Source organism: Vanessa atalanta, chromosome 19 (assembly GCF_905147765.1).
Source record: "Vanessa atalanta chromosome 19, ilVanAtal1.2, whole genome shotgun sequence".
Taxonomy (NCBI): Eukaryota; Metazoa; Arthropoda; class Insecta; order Lepidoptera; family Nymphalidae; genus Vanessa; species Vanessa atalanta.
In genome coordinates, this window is record NC_061889.1 from 8,610,738 (window position 1) to 8,630,416 (window position 19,679).

General features: G+C 33.2%; 1 protein-coding gene across 1 annotated transcript in view; it reads right to left on the reverse strand.

Annotated features, from left to right (window-relative positions):
• Positions 1-19,679, reverse strand: part of LOC125071588 (hemicentin-1-like) — a 106,068-nt gene that overhangs the window by 21,530 nt on the left and 64,859 nt on the right. Inside the window, exons 4-7 of the mRNA XM_047681909.1 lie at positions 10,884-10,995; positions 10,106-10,185; positions 9,501-9,634; positions 8,416-8,618 (exon numbers count right to left, since the gene is read on the reverse strand). Of these exons, the coding sequence (XP_047537865.1) occupies positions 8,416-8,618; positions 9,501-9,634; positions 10,106-10,185; positions 10,884-10,995 (529 nt within the window). The remainder of the gene's footprint in view (positions 1-8,415; positions 8,619-9,500; positions 9,635-10,105; positions 10,186-10,883; positions 10,996-19,679) is intronic.

Below are 19,679 nucleotides of genomic sequence, written 5' to 3' on the forward strand. Positions count from 1 at the left end.
TAAACGGTTGTTGATGGGACCGCGAGTCGGAATTTACGCCAATTACCTCGATAGACGGCTTGTATACGGTTGTGCATATATATTGTCACAGCCCGTCACAACCACACAGGGTACCATTGAAAATCAGCGTTGGGTTCTTGAACCCAACTTGGAAGCCAAATGGTACACCTTTAGGACACGTTAACTGTCATTGTTTTGTTGTTGTTTTTTTTTGTAGATTGTTTGGAACGTAGTTATAATTAGTTAATATGTTTTTTTTTTTTTAATTTTTATGCTTTTTATAATTGCGTCCTGTCCTAATAAACATTTCTTTTTTTCTTTCATATAACTTCATGATATCTCAATTAATTAAAAAATATATAATTCATTCGATAGCTACGAAAACACTAAAACTTTTTTTTTATCATGTCGATAGCTCACTGTTCATAGACTTTGGGATTTTATGAAATTTTAATCATTTTTTAAACTGAGATGTTATGCGGCACATCCATGCTAAGTATAACTGCTTGGTAGTGGGTGGTATATACTTAGATGGCCTTGCATAAAGCCCACCAAATAATATGATCAGGCTACCGTGGAATACAGAGGATATTTTATACGAGGATATCATATTAAAAGAATATGATTATAATACGTTATGTTTGTGGACACTAGGTCTGTCTGAATACACGTCGAAACTCACGGATACATTTTGTTATATTGGGGAGATTTGTAAAGCACTAAATATATATATATATTAATTTAAATTACACGCTGTACCTATATTAAATGCACAATTTATTTAAGGTACTTAATTGGATAAGGATTAACGCTGTTTTAAATCGCTTCGATTCGAAAATAAGCCAATATTTCTCGTAAAAAGTTAAGGATATAAATGGTTGTTATGCGCTATCCGTAAGATATAGACATTTACCATTGCGGACTTTTTTGAAGACCTTTTTAAGTTGTACAATATTGTACCACATTATTTTCATCTATCTCGTTGGGTTCAGCCAGTGTTTGCGATGTAAGCGCTATAAAAGTGTTTATTTACGAAATCACTTTAGAAACCTCTAAAATTATCACTGTTTCTCTACTATATTGTGTATATATTATACATATAAACCTTCCTTTTCATTCAATCTATCTAATAACAAAAACCACATCAAAATCTGTTGAAAGATCTAAGCACAGGGACAGACAGCGGTAAGCGACTTTGATTTATACTATGTAATTATGAACGACTTTAAGAAGAAAGTCGACTATAAGAAAAAGGTTGACTATCTTGGTTGACTGTCATTGACTATCTTAAGTGAGATACGAAGTGAATTCTTACAGAATCGCACTGCTAGATCCTGTGATCTTATATAATGAATTAATTGAATCACGTTGAATTTAATTTAATTTTTGTAAATATATCTATCTATTTAATTTTCAGTAATTAAATTCACACTTCGAACAAACGTAATTAAAACGAGCCAGTACGTTTTATAGAATTTTTCAATTTAGTTTATTTACAGTATGAATCAACTCTGAGCGAAATCTATCAAAATGAAAATAGTTTTTTTATTCTATATTTCGAAACTCGTATATTATTTTGATGTTTAATTTGATTGTATTAATTATCATTGTCAAAAATTATTATAATTATATTTAATAGTTAGTTTATTAAAAAAAAATCATATACATACTATAGATAGACCACGCGGGAACGCCGGGAAATGTTATTGTATTGATTTTGTATTCGCCTCTTGTTTTATGATCAGACCATTTTGTGACAAAAAGTCTTGTTCAGTTATTTTTAAAAATGACATATTCAAGTCAATTTAAATTATATAGAATTGTCCTTTATTCATTATGGGGAAGCACTCTGGTATGGAGGTTGTTGGACTGCTAGGTAAACATGTAATCCTACGACACGAACGTCTGGTAAGTCGCCGTCATGTCAATATTAATTAGTGTTTTTCCAACGTTGAAAGAAGATATCGCGGGAAAGCCTGCGTGTCTAAGTACTCTAAGATGTGTGAAGTTTGCGTTCGGAAACTTTTACCCTCGTCATCGCATATACAACTTTATGTTAACCCCTTATATTGGGGAGAAGTAGACAGCTTGTATTCAACAGTCCAGCAACTTTAAAACGGGGCTGATAATATCATAAAAGGTATCGCTTTTGCATTCGACTTTGTCTAAGTGCACATTTAAGTTTTAATTCAGAAGAATATATAAAGTGTGTGTGTATATATAATGATAAAAAAGTATAAAATTATTGGTATTTTCCAGTTCTTCTCAGGTCCGCGTTTAATTCCGAACAGGTTGTGGAGTTTTAACATTCAATAAGCAAGTTTAACGCTTCTATAATATATAAAGATTTTGACTTTTTAATTTGTTTTTGATAAAACTTCGTTTTGATGTTAAAAACTTCCCTCTAAAGATTTTGAAAACCATATTCACGCACGACCGATGATATCGGTTGGGTACTCTTTAGGATTCAGTTTCACGAAGGGACGGGTCTTATGGTATCAAATAATTATATAACATAAAAGAATAGAATAATAGTATTAAAATGTTCCATGAGGAATTACAAATATTCATATTGACCCTTAAGAATAAAGCTTGTGCAAGGTGTGAGTTAGGATCGAATCTTCGACATTTTACATCGCTAAGAGACCTGTAAACCATTGCGCTATTGACGCTCCAAATATTATATTATTTAAATTTCAATTCATTGCGTTTAGTAAATATATTTCACAGGGAAATTTTACGTAATTTGTCTAATGAAATTATCCTTTAAAGAAATTGAGTTTCATAAATCTAAATGGAAAAGTAAATCCTCTGTAAACGACGGAAGTCGTATTGTTTTCCGATGCTAATACAATTCCAGCGAGTTTCCGTAGCGCATAAATACTATAATTTTGCATATAGAAAAGCCGAGCGAAGATGCCGGAGTGGATAGAAATCTTAATCGAGAATTGCAGTTTCTAGATCTATAAAGCTCTATATTTTTAACTGACTTAAAAAATAATTAGGTTATCAATTCAGTTGTATTTATTATCCTTGTTACTTCAGAAGCGATTGGGAAAGTTTCTTGTTGGAACGAAGTTCTTTTACGCGGGTTACAGTGGAGTGAACTAGCAGATATCTTCACGTAAGGAGGGTGATGCCCTTTCCATACTCTCTTTCTCTCTTTTTGTCTTTGTCTCTTTCTGTGTAATGTACTGCTTAAAATAATATTATATACATAACCCACGAGGGATTTCCAGTAACAATTTTATTTCTTATCATTGAATTATTCGCAAGCATTTATTAAATTAATTGTGTCTGTCGTTTAATAAATAATAATTATTGAAATCAACTTCGTTCCAACCGGTTGTCCCACGACACCTCTTTTTTATGCCTTTAATCTCATTGAAAAATTTTAAAGTCACTTTTTTTCTGAACATTTTATATTATCGCGTGCCTAAGTAAGTAAGTAAGTAGTAAGTTCTAGTTGTGCCAGCCAGAGAGCTTTCTACTCAAAAAAAGAGGCCCCACAGGGAAACATAAATTGTTACTTTTTTACTTGACTATAGCTTCATTGAAAAGCTTTATAATATTTTTTGTTGTTGTTTTGTAGAGTTGGTAGGTGGGCGAGTGAAACGGGTACGTGATGGTAAGCGGTGACTAGCGCGTAACAAATGTTTACATCGCCCATTCGTCACCAACCTTCTGAGCTGAAATTTAATTGCCATTGTGCCTGTAGTTTCACTGCCATACATATCAAATTAAAACACAACAATACTAAGTGTTGGTTCGGTGTTAAAATATCTCCAAGAACCTTAATAATCGTCGTTACAACTGTATGAAACTCTTAAAAAAAAAATAGAAAAAAAGCAAGCAATTTTTTTTAATCATAATTTATACGTAAATATATTTATTTTCGACATATTTTCTATTTGAAGTAGTTTGTACCTACATAACATCACACAAATACAGGCATCCAGATCACAAAACTCGAAACGAATATTTGTCATTAACGGGAATCCATCCCACATGGCAATTTGCTTCAGTCACAGCGCTAATGAACCCGATATAAAATAAAAAAGTATTAACACGCATTATAAAAAAAAAAACATTGATATTCACATTGAAATTTAATTTAAAGCGAAACTACGTCATGTTATTATTTAGTGATGAGCTTTTATGATGTATTCAATCGAATCCCAAATCTGTATTAAATATAATATTCAAATCAAAATATACTCAATTAAGTAAGCGCTAATGATCAAAATTGCACGTCCATTTTTGATCATTTCGCATACAGGATTGTGTTAAATGTAAAAACTACTGGGAAGCACCGACCAGAAATTCAGTAGTAACTATTTTTTTTTTTTTTTATTATTCTTTATTGTACAAATAAAACATGTACAGAGGGCGGACTTAACGCTATAACAGCATTTTCTGCCAGCCAACCCAGAATAGTGTAGGAGAGTAGTCAGTAGGGTGTGCACAGAAGTTAAAGAATAATTTAAAAAAATATATACATAGCAATACATGCCTATAAATATATATAATAATAATACAGTACATTTCGATATTATACATAATATATAATACATAAATATACATATACATAATATACATAAATATGCACAAACATATACATATATAAGTACATAAATATTTAACATATATACATAAATAAAGTTAACATGAAAAATACGAAATGCATTAAATGGAGTGAGCCAAACTAGATCTGTCTAATTGCATGATTAGTTAACCAATAATTGCGATGTACGGTGTTGCAAGTTAGTAGAGCAACAAATGTTTAATAATTTAAAATCGATATTTTTAAAAGACCTATAGATACATTGTACATTAAATTGGCTTCCTATTCAGTAAAATACAATTGAAATAAATCTAATAATAATTTACTCTAAGTGTATTTACCGGAGAAGCTGCATTAATAAGTAAATAAATATTGGACAACATCACATACATTACTCTGATCCCAATGTAAGTAGCTAAAGCATTTGGGTTATGTCAAATAAGAAGTAACGACGGTACCACAAACACCCAGACCCAAGACGACATAGAAAACTAATGAACGTTTTGTACATCGACTCGGCCGGGAATCGAACCCGAGACCTCACAGTGGAGTACTTACCCATGAAAACCGGTGTACACACTAGTCGATCACGGAGGTCGTCATTAGACCATTCAAGGGATATCAGTGCCTATGTCTACAAAAATCCAGATGCAATCTGATCTAAGGAAGATCAGGCACAGGACCGAAATCATTACACGTTTTCCGTGCGGGATTGTAACACTCTCCTAACTCAGGTCAATTGTTGCCAGAATAACTCAATAATCGTTAGTAACCTGACTTTGAATCCGAATACCGGATCCTATGATCTACAGAAGTAGAAGCTAGTCAATAGAATAAGATTAAGTTAGTAAATTCAATTAGTCAGCGTCAGGAGACTGTTGGATATCAAGTAGAAATGAATTGTTTTTTAATTATACGAAACTAAGTTTTTCGGAAATGAATAATCAGTTTTCCCAAATCAATCCTTCCTTTTTTATAGTTTAAGTAGACAGACAAGCAAATGTAGAGCCCGTAGAGCATTTCTTGGCTCACTCACTCAAACCGGAACACAACAACACTAAGTTGTACTGTTTGCCAGTCGAATATCTGATTAATGGATGATATCTACACAGACTGGTCTGCATAAAACTCTACCACCAAGTGATATAATATTTAAAAGTAATATTGTATATAATGGAACTTGAAAAATGTTTTATAATATTATGTATAATGAAACTCTAAGAAAGTAAGGTAGGGTAAGTGAAAACTCGTTTTAATGACATTGCTATCGATATAAAAGAGTTTGAAACGGGTCTTGAACTTAGTAAATAATTGAAAGAAAATATTTTCGTTAAAAGCGTTTCGCTTGAAAGTATATTCTCAAATATAACCTTAAAAATAATCTCATCGGTCCTATAGAAGTTACGCTTCAAGAAACAAAACAATTTCTACCTTTTTTTTTTGTTAGGTATAGGTTGGCGGACGAGCGTTGGCCACCTGATGGTAAGCGGTCACCACTGCCTATAGACAATAGCGCTGTAAGAAATATTAAACATTCCTTACATCGCGAATGCGCCACCCACCTTGGGAACTAACATGTTATGTCCTTTTTGGCTCTAGTTACACTGACTCACTCACCCTTCAAGCCGGAACACAACAATAGTGCATACTATTTAGCGGTAGAATATCTGATGAGTAACCTACCCAGGCGGGCTTGAACATAGTCCTACAGCCAAGTATATAATCTGTATATATATAGTTTTAAATAAACCTTCATCATATATACAAGCTTATATATTTATTTGCTTATATAATTATAATAGAAACATTTTACTCATAAAAATCTTAGAATTCTTAAAGGGTAATCATACAAAGTTTCTCCATATAACGGTTGAAAGTAATTAAGTAACAAAGAATAACAAAAGTAGGAAAATGAAAGACGAAAATTCATTTCAGGATGGCTCCATCGGGTTTTTAATAACATTTCTTTTACAGTTTCTGTCACAGCGCAATTCTCAAAGCTAATCATTATTAAAAAATAATATTTCATACCAAACGTATTCTTCGAGAAAATTAATACCTTCTGTCAGTCATAATTATTGTATTTTTTTTTTAAATAATTACGCGGAAAATGTTATAAGTAAAGGACTTTAAGCTTCTCGAAAACTTGGCATAAGTGTTAGAAACGTAAATAAAGTTTTTTTTTTAGAGATTTAGATCTTGAGATTTTATTGAAATCGGTGATATTTAATTGACCAATCTACGTCACAATAAAAAAATAAGTCAAAAACACACACACTGAGTACATCTACAGATCTAAATAATAGTATCATACTTTACATAGTGCCGCATACAGCTGTTATTTTTAACAAATGTCTGAACTCGATTTTATTGCCTAATTTATTAATATGTAATAAAGTCATACCAATACTTATAATTTTTATCAGGAGTAATATTAGTAAAAATATTATTTTAAGCCTATTAATATACATCACAGTATCGCTCTAAAATAGGCGTTCCAATAGGATGTATTTTAGGTACAATTCTTTTTTTAGTATATATAACTGATCTCCAACTCGATGTGACTAGTATGTGAGATGATAATTCAATGATAAAAATTACTAATACAAATTGGGTTAATACAAGTAATTTGGTTTCGAATTATAATAAAACTATAACTTTTTTAAACCTTTGATTATTTATATGCTTAGATAGACACTTAAAGTTGAGATCAGGTTAAAAAAAATGTGGCGGATTGGTGGCCACTAAGTTTAAGCACACTCGTAAAGTGGTATGTAAGTAAGTATATATATATATATGTAAGTAGTATGTTTGGAGTGTTAAGTGTTTGTTACAATTATTTATACGGTTACAACAGGAACCGTAGAGATGGTTCCTGTCAATATCAATAATATAACAATATGTGTTAAACGAACATCTATGATGAATCCGATCTTATGATCTTTATGACTATATTTTTTTTATTTTGATGCTCGAAAGCATCAACTTTTTGATTGTGTTGATTTAGATCAGAATTAAGTTTTGCTTGTTGTATGATTATATTTCTTTCATTCTGAGCTGGACTCATGTCTCATTAATCATCATAATTAAGGGCTTTCTTAAAATAAATTAAATCTTCAAATTTCAAATGTATCAATTAGTTTGGACTGAACGTTGGCTTAGTGAATAATTAGTCAGTCTGGATATATTTTCTGGATATAATGTAATATAATACCCAAAATTACAAGCGAAAATAAGAATTTTTCCAGTGAATTTTTAAAAATGAGACAATTGAAAATGTTTGCTAACCGTCTGCTCTGTGCTAATGCATCGCTCACGCCCTTCGTATTTTACACGCGTTTACTTAAGTATCTCGTGTTCTTTTTTTAAACTAATTGCTCCAATTGCAAATTATAAGAAATAATGTTTATTTGCAGAAATATGTATTAATACTTTGTGTCTTTGTATAAATTAATATAAAGTTGATATTTTTTTCCCATTTTACACAAAATCGTTATTGATTGGATATTATTTTTTAGAATAAATATATTATATTGTCACTTTTTTGCTCAGATATGCTCTTTTTCTCTTCCAAATATTGTTATAAATAAATTACCAACCTCATCATTTTGCGAGCGTCTATTATAGTCCTATTTGGACAATGTGCCTATAGGAGTTTCTTTTGTATTAATAATATTTGAAAAATTTAATTACATACCTTAAATTATTTAAATTTTTTATTGTTCCGAGAAGTATTTCCAAAACTTATTTTGAATCTTAATAATTCACGGATAAACATCGTTTTCATTTAAAAGCAATTCCTATATTAAATTGCAAATAAAATAAAATACAAATTTATTTGGTTAACTTACTTGAAGGTGGCTTGTAAGGGTTAAGAGGTCTGTTTCAACGAGCACTCCTCCCCGAATCTCATCAAGAGGCGTAGTATTGTTGCCTCTATACCAGTGCAATTCCGGCGTTATATCACCGGGACTTAAATGCAATACCGCGCATTTAAGCGATAGAGTTTCTCCGCTTTCAAGAAAAGCCTCTTTGTTCATTTTCATTTCTGGCGCTGGAAAAAACACGCTGTATAATATACAAATAATATTTCACAATATAAAAGGATTGTGTTATAGGGCTTAGTTTTGTTTTTTATCATTCAAGATATTGTATGATATTTTGTTTAGTCTTAGATCTCAGATAGAAGATTATAGTATGACGAATTTTTTTGGAAAGTCAGATTAAGTTAAACGAATTTCTTTATCTAGAACGGTATAAATAATTATAATAACATTTGTATATTTTTCTACGTAATAGCCTAGTGATTTCAATACATGAATCTTAACGAGTTAGCGGATTCAAACCAGGGTAAGTACCTCTGAATTTTCATTTGCTTAGTTAGCGTTTCTAATTAATCCCGGCAAGAGGATACCTGCATATGTAACGTGATAATTCCATGGTGCCTGTTCTAGTACGAAGCCAGTACGAACTATTCTGCCATCTCGGCCATTTAATTGAATACTCCTTCAAAGGCTTACAATAACGCTATTTTGTATTATAATTAAGGGTACTTACCATTATACTCGTTACATTACATTGCATACATTAACAGCCTGTAAATTTCCCTAAGGGCTAAGGCCTCCTCTCCATTTGAGGAGAAGGTTTGGAGCATATTCCACCACGCTGCTCCAATTCAGATTGGTGCATACACGTGTGGCAGAATTTCGTTGAAATTAGAAACATGCAGGTTTCCTCGCGATGTTTTACACGCCGCCGAGCACGAGATGAATTATAAACACTAATTAAGCACATGAAAATTCAGTGGTGCTTGCCTGGGTTTGAACCCGCAATCATTGGTTAAAACGCACGCGTTCTGACCACTGGGCTCGTTAGTGTAAGATAATTTTATCAAATTCCAGATAAAATGTAGTTTAGTTTAAATATATTTACTTACGATGAACTTCTAGCTGAAATCGTTTCAGCATTGGAGGGTGAGTGGACACGTGGCACCCGTACATACCGGAGTCCTGCACTTTGGCATCTGACAGCGTAAGCTTCCAAGTTTCACCTGCCACGTCTACTTTGTACCTGAATGGGTAAGTTGAGATGAGCTTAACTGTAGGATGTCGTAAACTAACTAGGAACTCAGTTGAGCCACTTAGTTCGTCTGGAGACAAATTAATTTGGTTTTTTAACCGACTTGAAAAACAGGAAGGTTCTATGGTCAATTTTTAGAAAGTGCGTTATTGGTTTTTATTATGATAAATAAATTAAAGTAATTAAATAAATACAAAGTATTCTTAGTAAGAGGAAAAATATACAAAAATAATTATGAAACTATGAAGTCAGAGTCTATATATTTTATATAATGTGAGAGTATTACTACTCGTATATTAGATATTAAAATATTAATATAATCTTTTACGATTCTTCCTTTTTTTATTATCGGTAAAGTTCCTTGTACAACTAATTAACAAAGGTTCTCAATACAACAAAAATTACTAAAGTTAATAATCCATTGGAACTATTACGCTATTTATAATATAAAATTAATATCACCTCGAGTCAGCTTTGTGAGTTTCCAAGTCTACTGTAAGCAATTCCAGATTATCACCATCAGACACTCTGAGCCAGGATACCTGAGAACAAATATTAAAATAAAATATTATCTATACAATAATACAAGAAGAATCATATTTTTATAATATAATTTATTGAGCCACTTCATATTGTATTTCGGCTCATAACATTAATATTACAGAAAGCGTGATGTTTTTTATCCATTTTATCGTAATAGTTAAAACGTTGTTCATAATATATAACTATTTTTGTGAAAGAAAATCTTGTAAAAATGTTGAAATTTTTATTTTTATTTTGGATCATATTTAAAAAAGATTATAAGCAGTGAGCAATGGAAATATATAAAAATAAAAGATGAATAATTCATACAATCCATTTATTTATTTTTCTACATGAATATATGTAGAACGTAAGCAAGCGTTAAAAATAATGATAGAAATTTATATAGAAATGATAACGATTTCAAATATTTTTGACGCAACGCATAACTTTCAAGGTCATCAAGAAACACAAACTACGATTCCGTCACGATCAAGTTTACAAAACTATTAAACAAATAATATAAATGAACTCAATACAGAGTGGATACAAAATACTAAATTCTTAAGTTTATGAGATTAACAAAACGAACAAGACGTCAACTTTGTATCGAATAATAGCAAGAGCGAACAATGGAGTAGAAGGCATTACAGTTTACTGTGACATGGTATTACTTGCAAACATTAATATATTATACATTATCCTTTATCACACTAACCGTTTTATCTCTCAATGAGGATACTCTGCAATCAAATAAAACAGTTGCACCTGTGTCCGCATCTATAGAAGCGTCTGAATTCAAGTCGCCTTCAAACGATGGCGCTTTAAACCTGCAACAATGTACACAAACGTTATATTTTGTAATATCAAAGGATATTTTACGTCACAACACGCTGTTGTCGAAGCAACTTTGATTACTTTACGTTCAAAAATATAACTCAATTTCCTTCGTAATTTAAATTATGAATATGCGTCAGAATATAATGCTGGTTAACAATTTAACGTGACCCAGCCTAGCGAAGACTTATTCTTATGTTTATTCCAAGCCACAGCTCTATTGTTGATTGGATATGTGTTTGGTAAAATATCATACGCCACAAACTGGTACTCTTGTACTTGAAAACTCTTCTACTAGCTAGAATTTGACCTTGGTAATTTCTGTAAGGTTCATATCTTCTGTGCATTAAACTATATTGATTCATACATAGCGCCCACCATTTTGTAGGTATAGATTGAATACATGAAAGATCATATAATATTTCGTATATTGTCAGTATTATTTTTATCTAAAATAGAATGTGGTTGCATGACCAAATTCTAAATTCAAATTCTAGTTAATTAATTCAATGCAGCAGCATAACATCTACTTATTGGAAGTCAAAGTTATTTAAAGTAAAATTCCTTTCGGAAATGTAATTACTCTGACCTGAGAAAAATACAGGAAGGTTTTTTGTAAAGGCTTACAATTTTCTATATTATAAAGAAGTAGCAAAGAGGCAATCATTTCATTCCCAAGGTTTGCTATTATCCATGAACTCACTAATTATAATATACCTTTGTGCACGCAGATATTCCTTTACAATTTTATTAAATACAACAGAGTTGGTATAAACTCTTTCCAGGAATAATTACTTATTATCGGTAAAAAGTTATTAGGTCTTAACATAAAAGTCTCTGAATATCCAGAGTAAAGACTCCGGAAATTTTAATTGCAAATGATGAATTAATTCTGTCTCATTAACATCAGTCTTATTACAGTGGTTCTAATGGATATTGGAACGGCGGGCGAGCGACTCAATTCTAAGTGGTCATCCCGTCTGTGGCACTTGCGCCTGACTAGCAAATATTACTTAAATATTAGAATATTTACGTATGCTAAGTCTCTCAAACTCTCTTGCCTCATGGTAGACATCGTGTGAGATAAGATTTTAAATTAACATGGTTATTTTTATTACTAACAGTATTTAAAACGGGATATTTACCATGTTTTTTATTTTTATTTGTTGGAGCTCGATATTTCGACATTATCTACGAATGTCTTGTTCACGAGACTGACGTTTGCGGGTAGATGTTGACGGCATTAGAAGTGTCCATATCGGACTACCTCCTTTCTCGTACGTTTGCTGCGTAAACACTGATTACCACTACCACTGTCACTTTCACCCTTACTATATGTTTTATTTGCACTCGAAACTCGATCCCATGTTTTACAAACGAAACTCACCGTATCGATTCGCGAATTTTTTATATTATTATTCAAGGGTTTGCATAACTTTAACACTGGATTCCATACTTTCGACAGTTGAAACCCATCTTCCCTATTGAAATTACTATATTTAGTAATTTCAATGGCTTCTCGTACCAGTCGGGGTATATAATGGCGTTCTGTCGCGAGTATCTGAGCATTATGAAACTCGATCCAATGGTTCGGCCCGGCTTCCAGAAGATGTTCCGCGATGGCTGATTTCTTGATATCATTGTTTTTTACCGCCTTGATATGTTCGTTGATACGACAAGATACCTTACGCTTCGTCTGTCCAACATAGGATTTACCACAACTACAATCGATTTTATAAACTCCGGGTTTTTCCAAGGGAAAGCTATCTTTAGGTGAACGCAACATTTGCCCTATCTTCTTGAAAGGAGTGAAGATAGTCTTCACCGCATATTTGCTCAGGACTCTAGCTATCTTATCTGTCACTCCTTTAACATATGGCATAAATGCTGGTTGTCTTTCAACCCTGTACTGCCGCAGTAACTTATGATCCCGTGTAGCTGTGTTTCCCACTTTATATCCATTCCGCTGTAGGACCTTTTTAACGTGTGCTAGTTCAGGTTGTAAGTGGTCTTCATCACAAAGGTCGTAGGCGCGATTGGTCAATGATGTTACTACAGCGTTTAAGTGTCGAGGATGGTGGTGTGAGTTAGCATGAAGATATCGGTCGGTATGTGTTGTTTTTCTGTAGACAGTATGGCTCACAGAGCCGTCCGTACGTACTCCAATTTCAACATCAAGGAATGCTATTTTTCTGGACTTCTCCATTTCACAGGTGAATTTAATTTTGCTGTGGATGCTGTTTAAGTGATTTAAGCAATTCGTTGCACTATCACTGTCCCCCTTTATGATGGCAAATACGTCATCTACATACCTCTTCCACAGTTTAATTGTAGGTACAGCCTTTGCCGTTGACATGGCTATCTCCTCGAAATGTTCCATCCAGATGTTGGCGACTAGAGGAGCGACTGGACTCCCCATTGCCACACCATCTATCTGCAAGTAGTACTCGCCTTGGTAAACAAAGTAACTGGTCTCTAGGCAATGGTGTAGCAATTTCGTATATTCAGTCGGTATGTTATTTCGCTGTAATTTCACCTTTATAACATCCATACATTCAGAGACCGGCACATTTGTGAATAATGACTCGACGTCAAAACTGACCATCAAGTCGTCAGGTTCAACCGTAGTCGAACGCAAGATGTCAACAAATTGTCTGGAGTCCTTGACATGAGATTTTGTCTGGCCTGCTAACGGTTGTAGTACTTTAGATACATGTTTTGCCAATTCGTAGGTGGGCGAGTCAATCTGACTTACTATCGGCCTCAGCGGAACATTTGGCTTATGTATTTTAGGTAGTCCATATAATTTAGGTGGTTGCATGTTTCTCGGCCGGAGTAAATATTTTGTTGTCTCATGTCCAATAGCATCCCTATAGGTTTTGATTAAAGTGGTCGTAGCCCGGTTTGTTCTTGCCGTAGGGTCATAGGAGACTTTTCGGTAAGTATTTACGTCACTCAGTAGATGTCGTATTTTTCTGTCATAGTCTGTGACATCCATAACCACAGTAGCATTCCCTTTATCCGCTCTAAGGACTATTAGGTCTTCATCCTTCTGTAGTTCTCGTAAAGCGGACAATTGATCCGACGTAATATTAGGTTTAGGGGGTTTTGATTGACGTAATATAAGGGCGGCATCTTGTCTTAATATGTCTGCCTCAAAAGTAGGTATATTATTACGTTGAATCACTTCCTCAACACTACCAATTACGTCTTCATAAGGAATGCATTTTGGAGTAGGAGCAAAGTTCAAATCTTTTTCGAGTACCTCCCGAGCGCCTTGCGTCAACTCTTTCTTCGACAAATTTATCACTGTACGAGTATCATTCGAGTTTTCAGAGTTAAAGCCAGTTGGTTTTTGCCATTTTACTAGACAACATATATCATATAACATAACATCATTGACCAATCGCGCCTACGACCTTTGTGATGAAGACCACTTACAACCTGAACTAGCACACGTTAAAAAAGTCCTACAGCGGAATGGATATAAAGTGGGAAACACAGCTACACGGGATCATAAGTTACTGCGGCAGTACAGGGTTGAAAGACAACCAGCATTTATGCCATATGTTAAAGGAGTGACAGATAAGATAGCTAGAGTCCTGAGCAAATATGCGTTGAAGACTATCTTCACTCCTTTCAAGAAGATAGGGCAAATGTTGCGTTCACCTAAAGATAGCTTTCCCTTGGAAAAACCCGGAGTTTATAAAATCGATTGTAGTTGTGGTAAATCCTATGTTGGACAGACGAAGCGTAAGGTATCTTGTCGTATCAACGAACATATCAAGGCGGTAAAAAACAATGATATCAAGAAATCAGCCATCGCGGAACATCTTCTGGAAGCCGGGCCGAACCATTGGATCGTGTTTCATAATGCTCAGATACTCGCGACAGAACGCCATTATATACCCCGACTGGTACGAGAAGCCATTGAAATTACTAAATATAGTAATTTCAATAGGGAAGATGGGTTTCAACTGTCGAAAGTATGGAATCCAGTGTTAAAGTTATGCAAACCCTTGAATAATAATATAAAAAATTCGCGAATCGATACGGTGAGTTTCGTTTGTAAAACATGGGATCGAGTTTCGAGTGCAAATAAAACATATAGTAAGGGTGAAAGTGACAGTGGTAGTGGTAATCAGTGTTTACGCAGCAAACGTACGAGAAAGGAGGTAGTCCGATATGGACACTTCTAATGCCGTCAACATCTACCCGCAAACGTCAGTCTCGTGAACAAGACATTCGTAGATAATGTCGAAATATCGAGCTCCAACAAATAAAAATAAAAAACATCGTGTGAGATATTATATTAAACGTTTAAATATAATAACTCAATGGCAGTTTATATAATCTAATTTTATTTTAGAATTTTTTAATTTAATTTTGCAGATATAACGAGTTTTTTTTTATTTTATTAACCAGTTTAAGTCAATGGATAATCCATATTTTACTTAGCGTGTCGAATTATTATGGCGACATAATTGGAAGTACAATTAAATTAATAATGTTAAAACAAACTTGAAACCCAGCGACGCTATTTACGTTGAAAGAATTGTTTTCGTTTCTCGAAAAGTCTTATCTCTATTGCAGTAACTAAAATGATAAAAGTCTATCCTTTACAAAAAAAAAACGTAAGTGTCTCGGGACAGAAGTGACAACTTAAACTAATCTAATCACTGCCATATGCGTAAAAGAAAGGGAAGCCAGACAGACTGGCGCCGTAACGCGTTACGTAACGGAGCAGTTTACCCTTCCATAAGAGGTTATCCCTTCAAAATGTGACAGTATCGTTGAACTCCTCCTACTACACAAGTGTATGGTATAAGAAGAGATTTTCCAGTTACTTTGGACTTGCCTCCTGACGCAACGGGGAAGAATGAAGGCAGATAATTCAACAAATGTACGTGCTTGACAAGGCAGGGACAAGGGAGTGTAAACACTAGGGCTGACAAAGAGAATTTATCGTCAGAAAAATAGTCTGTGAAGAATTAGTCGTCAGAAAGTAGCTTGAAACTTGAACCAATAACATCGGGATCTGTAACCTTATAATTTACTCTCTTGACCAATAAGGTAGTCAAACAAGGTACGACCTTTGTCAGATTGAATAAAGACCTTAACTAGTATTTTCCTTTAGAAATAATGTTTTATCATAAAAAGGAGATTAGGACTAAATTAGACAATAAATATTATTATTCATAAAAATAATATTTTTTGAAAAAAAAGACGTCTGTTTTATGCCCGGGTTCGACGGACGATTACAGGACTGATTGAACAATAATTGCGAATTCTAACATAAATTATACATGATTTAAATCGGTCTGTGTTTAGTTAGAGCAAAGTTATACCGTTAAGCGAATACAAATTTTTATATAAAATTGAACGAGCACATTAATTATGTCCTGGAACTCATAAAAACCTACCGTAACGTTATGAATTAGCATTAATTTTCAATACTGTGAAATACTTTAAAAATATTCTTTAAGTTCGTATAAATTCTGGAAATAGCAAAAATTTTCAAGGTTCAATAGTGTATAGTTTAGCTTTTAATTACCGACTAGCGTGACTAATAATCGTGGAGTCGCTTACTTTACGGTGTGTTTCCAAACATTTCCATTTATTTTGTCGGAGTTAATATTTGTAGTAGAATTTCAGGAATTTCAATTATTAATTACTTATTCTTACTTGGTATTTTACTCGATATTTTTATTTATGTAGATTTTTTATTTGTTGGGCAAAGTATGAACCAACAAATGTCCAACTATTGGACGAATTTCTCCTCGCAAGTTTGGAACTTATTTCACGAAAACGTTCTCTAATGCGGCTTGATGGATACACACATGGTAAAGTTTCACCTGAAAAATATTGGTTTCTTCAAGATGTTACCCTTTAGAGCTGAGAACGATATAATTATAAACACAAATAGTTAAGCACATCAAATCATAATGTTGCTTCGGCCAGCGGCTTATCTCGGATACTCTTTTTAGGGTTTCGTAACCAAATGACAAAAAAGGGAACCGTAATGGAATCGTCATGTATGTCACTCTGTCTGCCTGTACGTAAATCGCATCCACTTTTTTTGAAACTATTAGAACTATACTGTTGAAATTTGGTAAGTAACACAACAATATAGTCTAGTTGATTTGGGGTGGAATATGTTTTTTTTTATGATATCGGTAGGCGGACGAGCCAATGGGCCACCTGATGGTAAGTGGTCACCACCGCCCATAGACATTGGGCTTGTAAGAAATATTAACCATTCCTTACATCACCAATGTGCTACCAACCTTGGGTACTAGGATGTTACGTCCCTTGTGCCTGTAGTTACACTGGCTCACTCACCCTTCAAACCGGAACACAACAATACTGAGTACTGCTGTTGGCGGTAGAATATCTGTTGAGTGGGTGGTACCTACCCAGACGGGCTTGCATAAGCCCCGCCAAGTATATGAACTTCAATTAAATTGCAAAAACAAAAATTGAATTAAATGTGGCCTTGGCCGAAGAAAAATTCTTTTAGTTTGTAATAAACAGACGACTGTATAATTCAACTGTTAAGGGAGGAAATATTTTAATATGAGAACGTATTTTTTGTTACTTTCATGAATTTAACATGTATTACATAGCTTTTCAAATGCAAAAATAATTTTAGACGTGAATATAATAACAAAATATTTAATTGAAATAAGTTAATACTCGTAAAAAAGGTAAAAATATATATATATTTTTTTAGATGTGATAGTTTTCAAACGCATAGTAATTTTGTATTCAATTTGAAAAAATATAATATAATTTATTTGATTACTTTTATGTAGAAAGTTAAATTAATCGATTTTATGAATTACTTTTTTTTTATATGCATTCATAACTCAATGTTTTTTAATATTTTTAGATGATTTTTTAGGGCTCAAGCTTAATTCACACCAAGTTTCATCAAAATCAGTTTAGTGTTTTAGCCGTGAAAGAATAACCGATAGTTTACTTTCGCATTTATAACAGTAATACAGATTGTTACATTAATTCAAAAATAGAATATCCGTTTTTTTTTCAGTGTGGACTAGACTTTACTTCACAAGAGTACATTTACAGAACGTGTGGTTCGCTCGTAATGTAATATTATAAAAGAACTAATAACGAAAAAGAATTGCGCGTTGCGCTAAAATGTTTTTGAGGGTACTTTTATTTATCATAGAGTTACGTGGACTGGCGAATAGGCCACCTGATAGTAACTGGTCATTATCACCCGTAGACTTTGAACGACACTGTAAGACATATGAATATCTCCTTACAAATAATAATAAGGACCGGACCTCAAATTACCTATGTGCCAAAAACCTTGGGAACTAAAATGTTATTTCGCTTGTGCCTGTATTATCACTGGCTTACTAATCCTTCAAACTGGAAAACAGCAAAACGAGGCCTACGGCGAGTGGCTGGGACTGGGACAAATTATTATTTAAATACTAAATATCGTATTATATTTAAATATATAAGTATTATTTTTAAACATACTACATTTACTGCATAATGCTTAAAATGGCAATAATATTAATGATAGCACATACTTATTTTACACTATGATACACACTGACAATAAATTTGTTTAACTTTTTGTAAAGTGCCAAGCCACATGTATATAGAGTACTTAGCTATTAAAAATATTTCATTATAGTCACACATATTTTGTAACATATTTATAAGCTATTTTTTGTAAGATTAGTATTTGTGCCAATAAATGATTATTATTACTCTGTAAAATTTTAACGATTTTAAGTCGATCTCTTTCGAGCGTTTTAAGGGTTACTTAACAATTTCGAAACACATCGCAGAATTATCGTTAAATTTCTGAAAATTATACTTGATCTTGAACATAATCATTATGAATAGATTTAAATATTATTAGTTTAATTTACTTGGTTGCAGGGATTTGTGCAAGCCTGGGTAAGAACTACTTACTAATCACGTGTTCTACCACTATACGCTTATTGTTGTGTTTGTGAGCCAGTTTAATTACAGACACGATGTTGGTGGCATGTTGGTATTGTGAGGAATGATTAAAATTAATTACAGTAATAATATCTATGAGCGGTTACTTCGAGTTGTAGTATTGAGTAAAAATCGGAACTTTAGATATATACGATTGCACGTGCGCACCAGATATCCGCTCATCGCTTACTACAGCAAGTCTGACAGCGGCTTTATATAATTCCATGAGAAACGGTAACGCAATAAATACACTACTAACTTTGAACACTTTACGGCTACTTAAAGGGAAAAGTTTTGTAACTTTTATTATTGAATAAACAATATATTACTCTAGTCAATTTTGAAAACTTGTGTAGTTTGAACAAATATTATTTTCGAAATAAAAATAACGCTACCGAAAGTATCACAGACGTATGTAAACTGTGTGCTAAAGACTTAAAATAAAAATTTGTGCGTGTCGTCCCGTCAGAAGTGATAACTTAAACTGTCCGAATATGACTAGCACTGTGGGTTAAAGTGTGAGAGGAAGAGCCTGCCTACCGTTGCTGTATGCGTAAGAGAAGGGGAAGCCAGACAGACTGGCGCCGTAACGCGTTACGTAACGATGCGGTTTACCCTCCCATAATAAGTTATCACTTCAAAAATACGCTAACAAGAATCCCTTTTTTTAGACAATCGATTGACAGCCTGA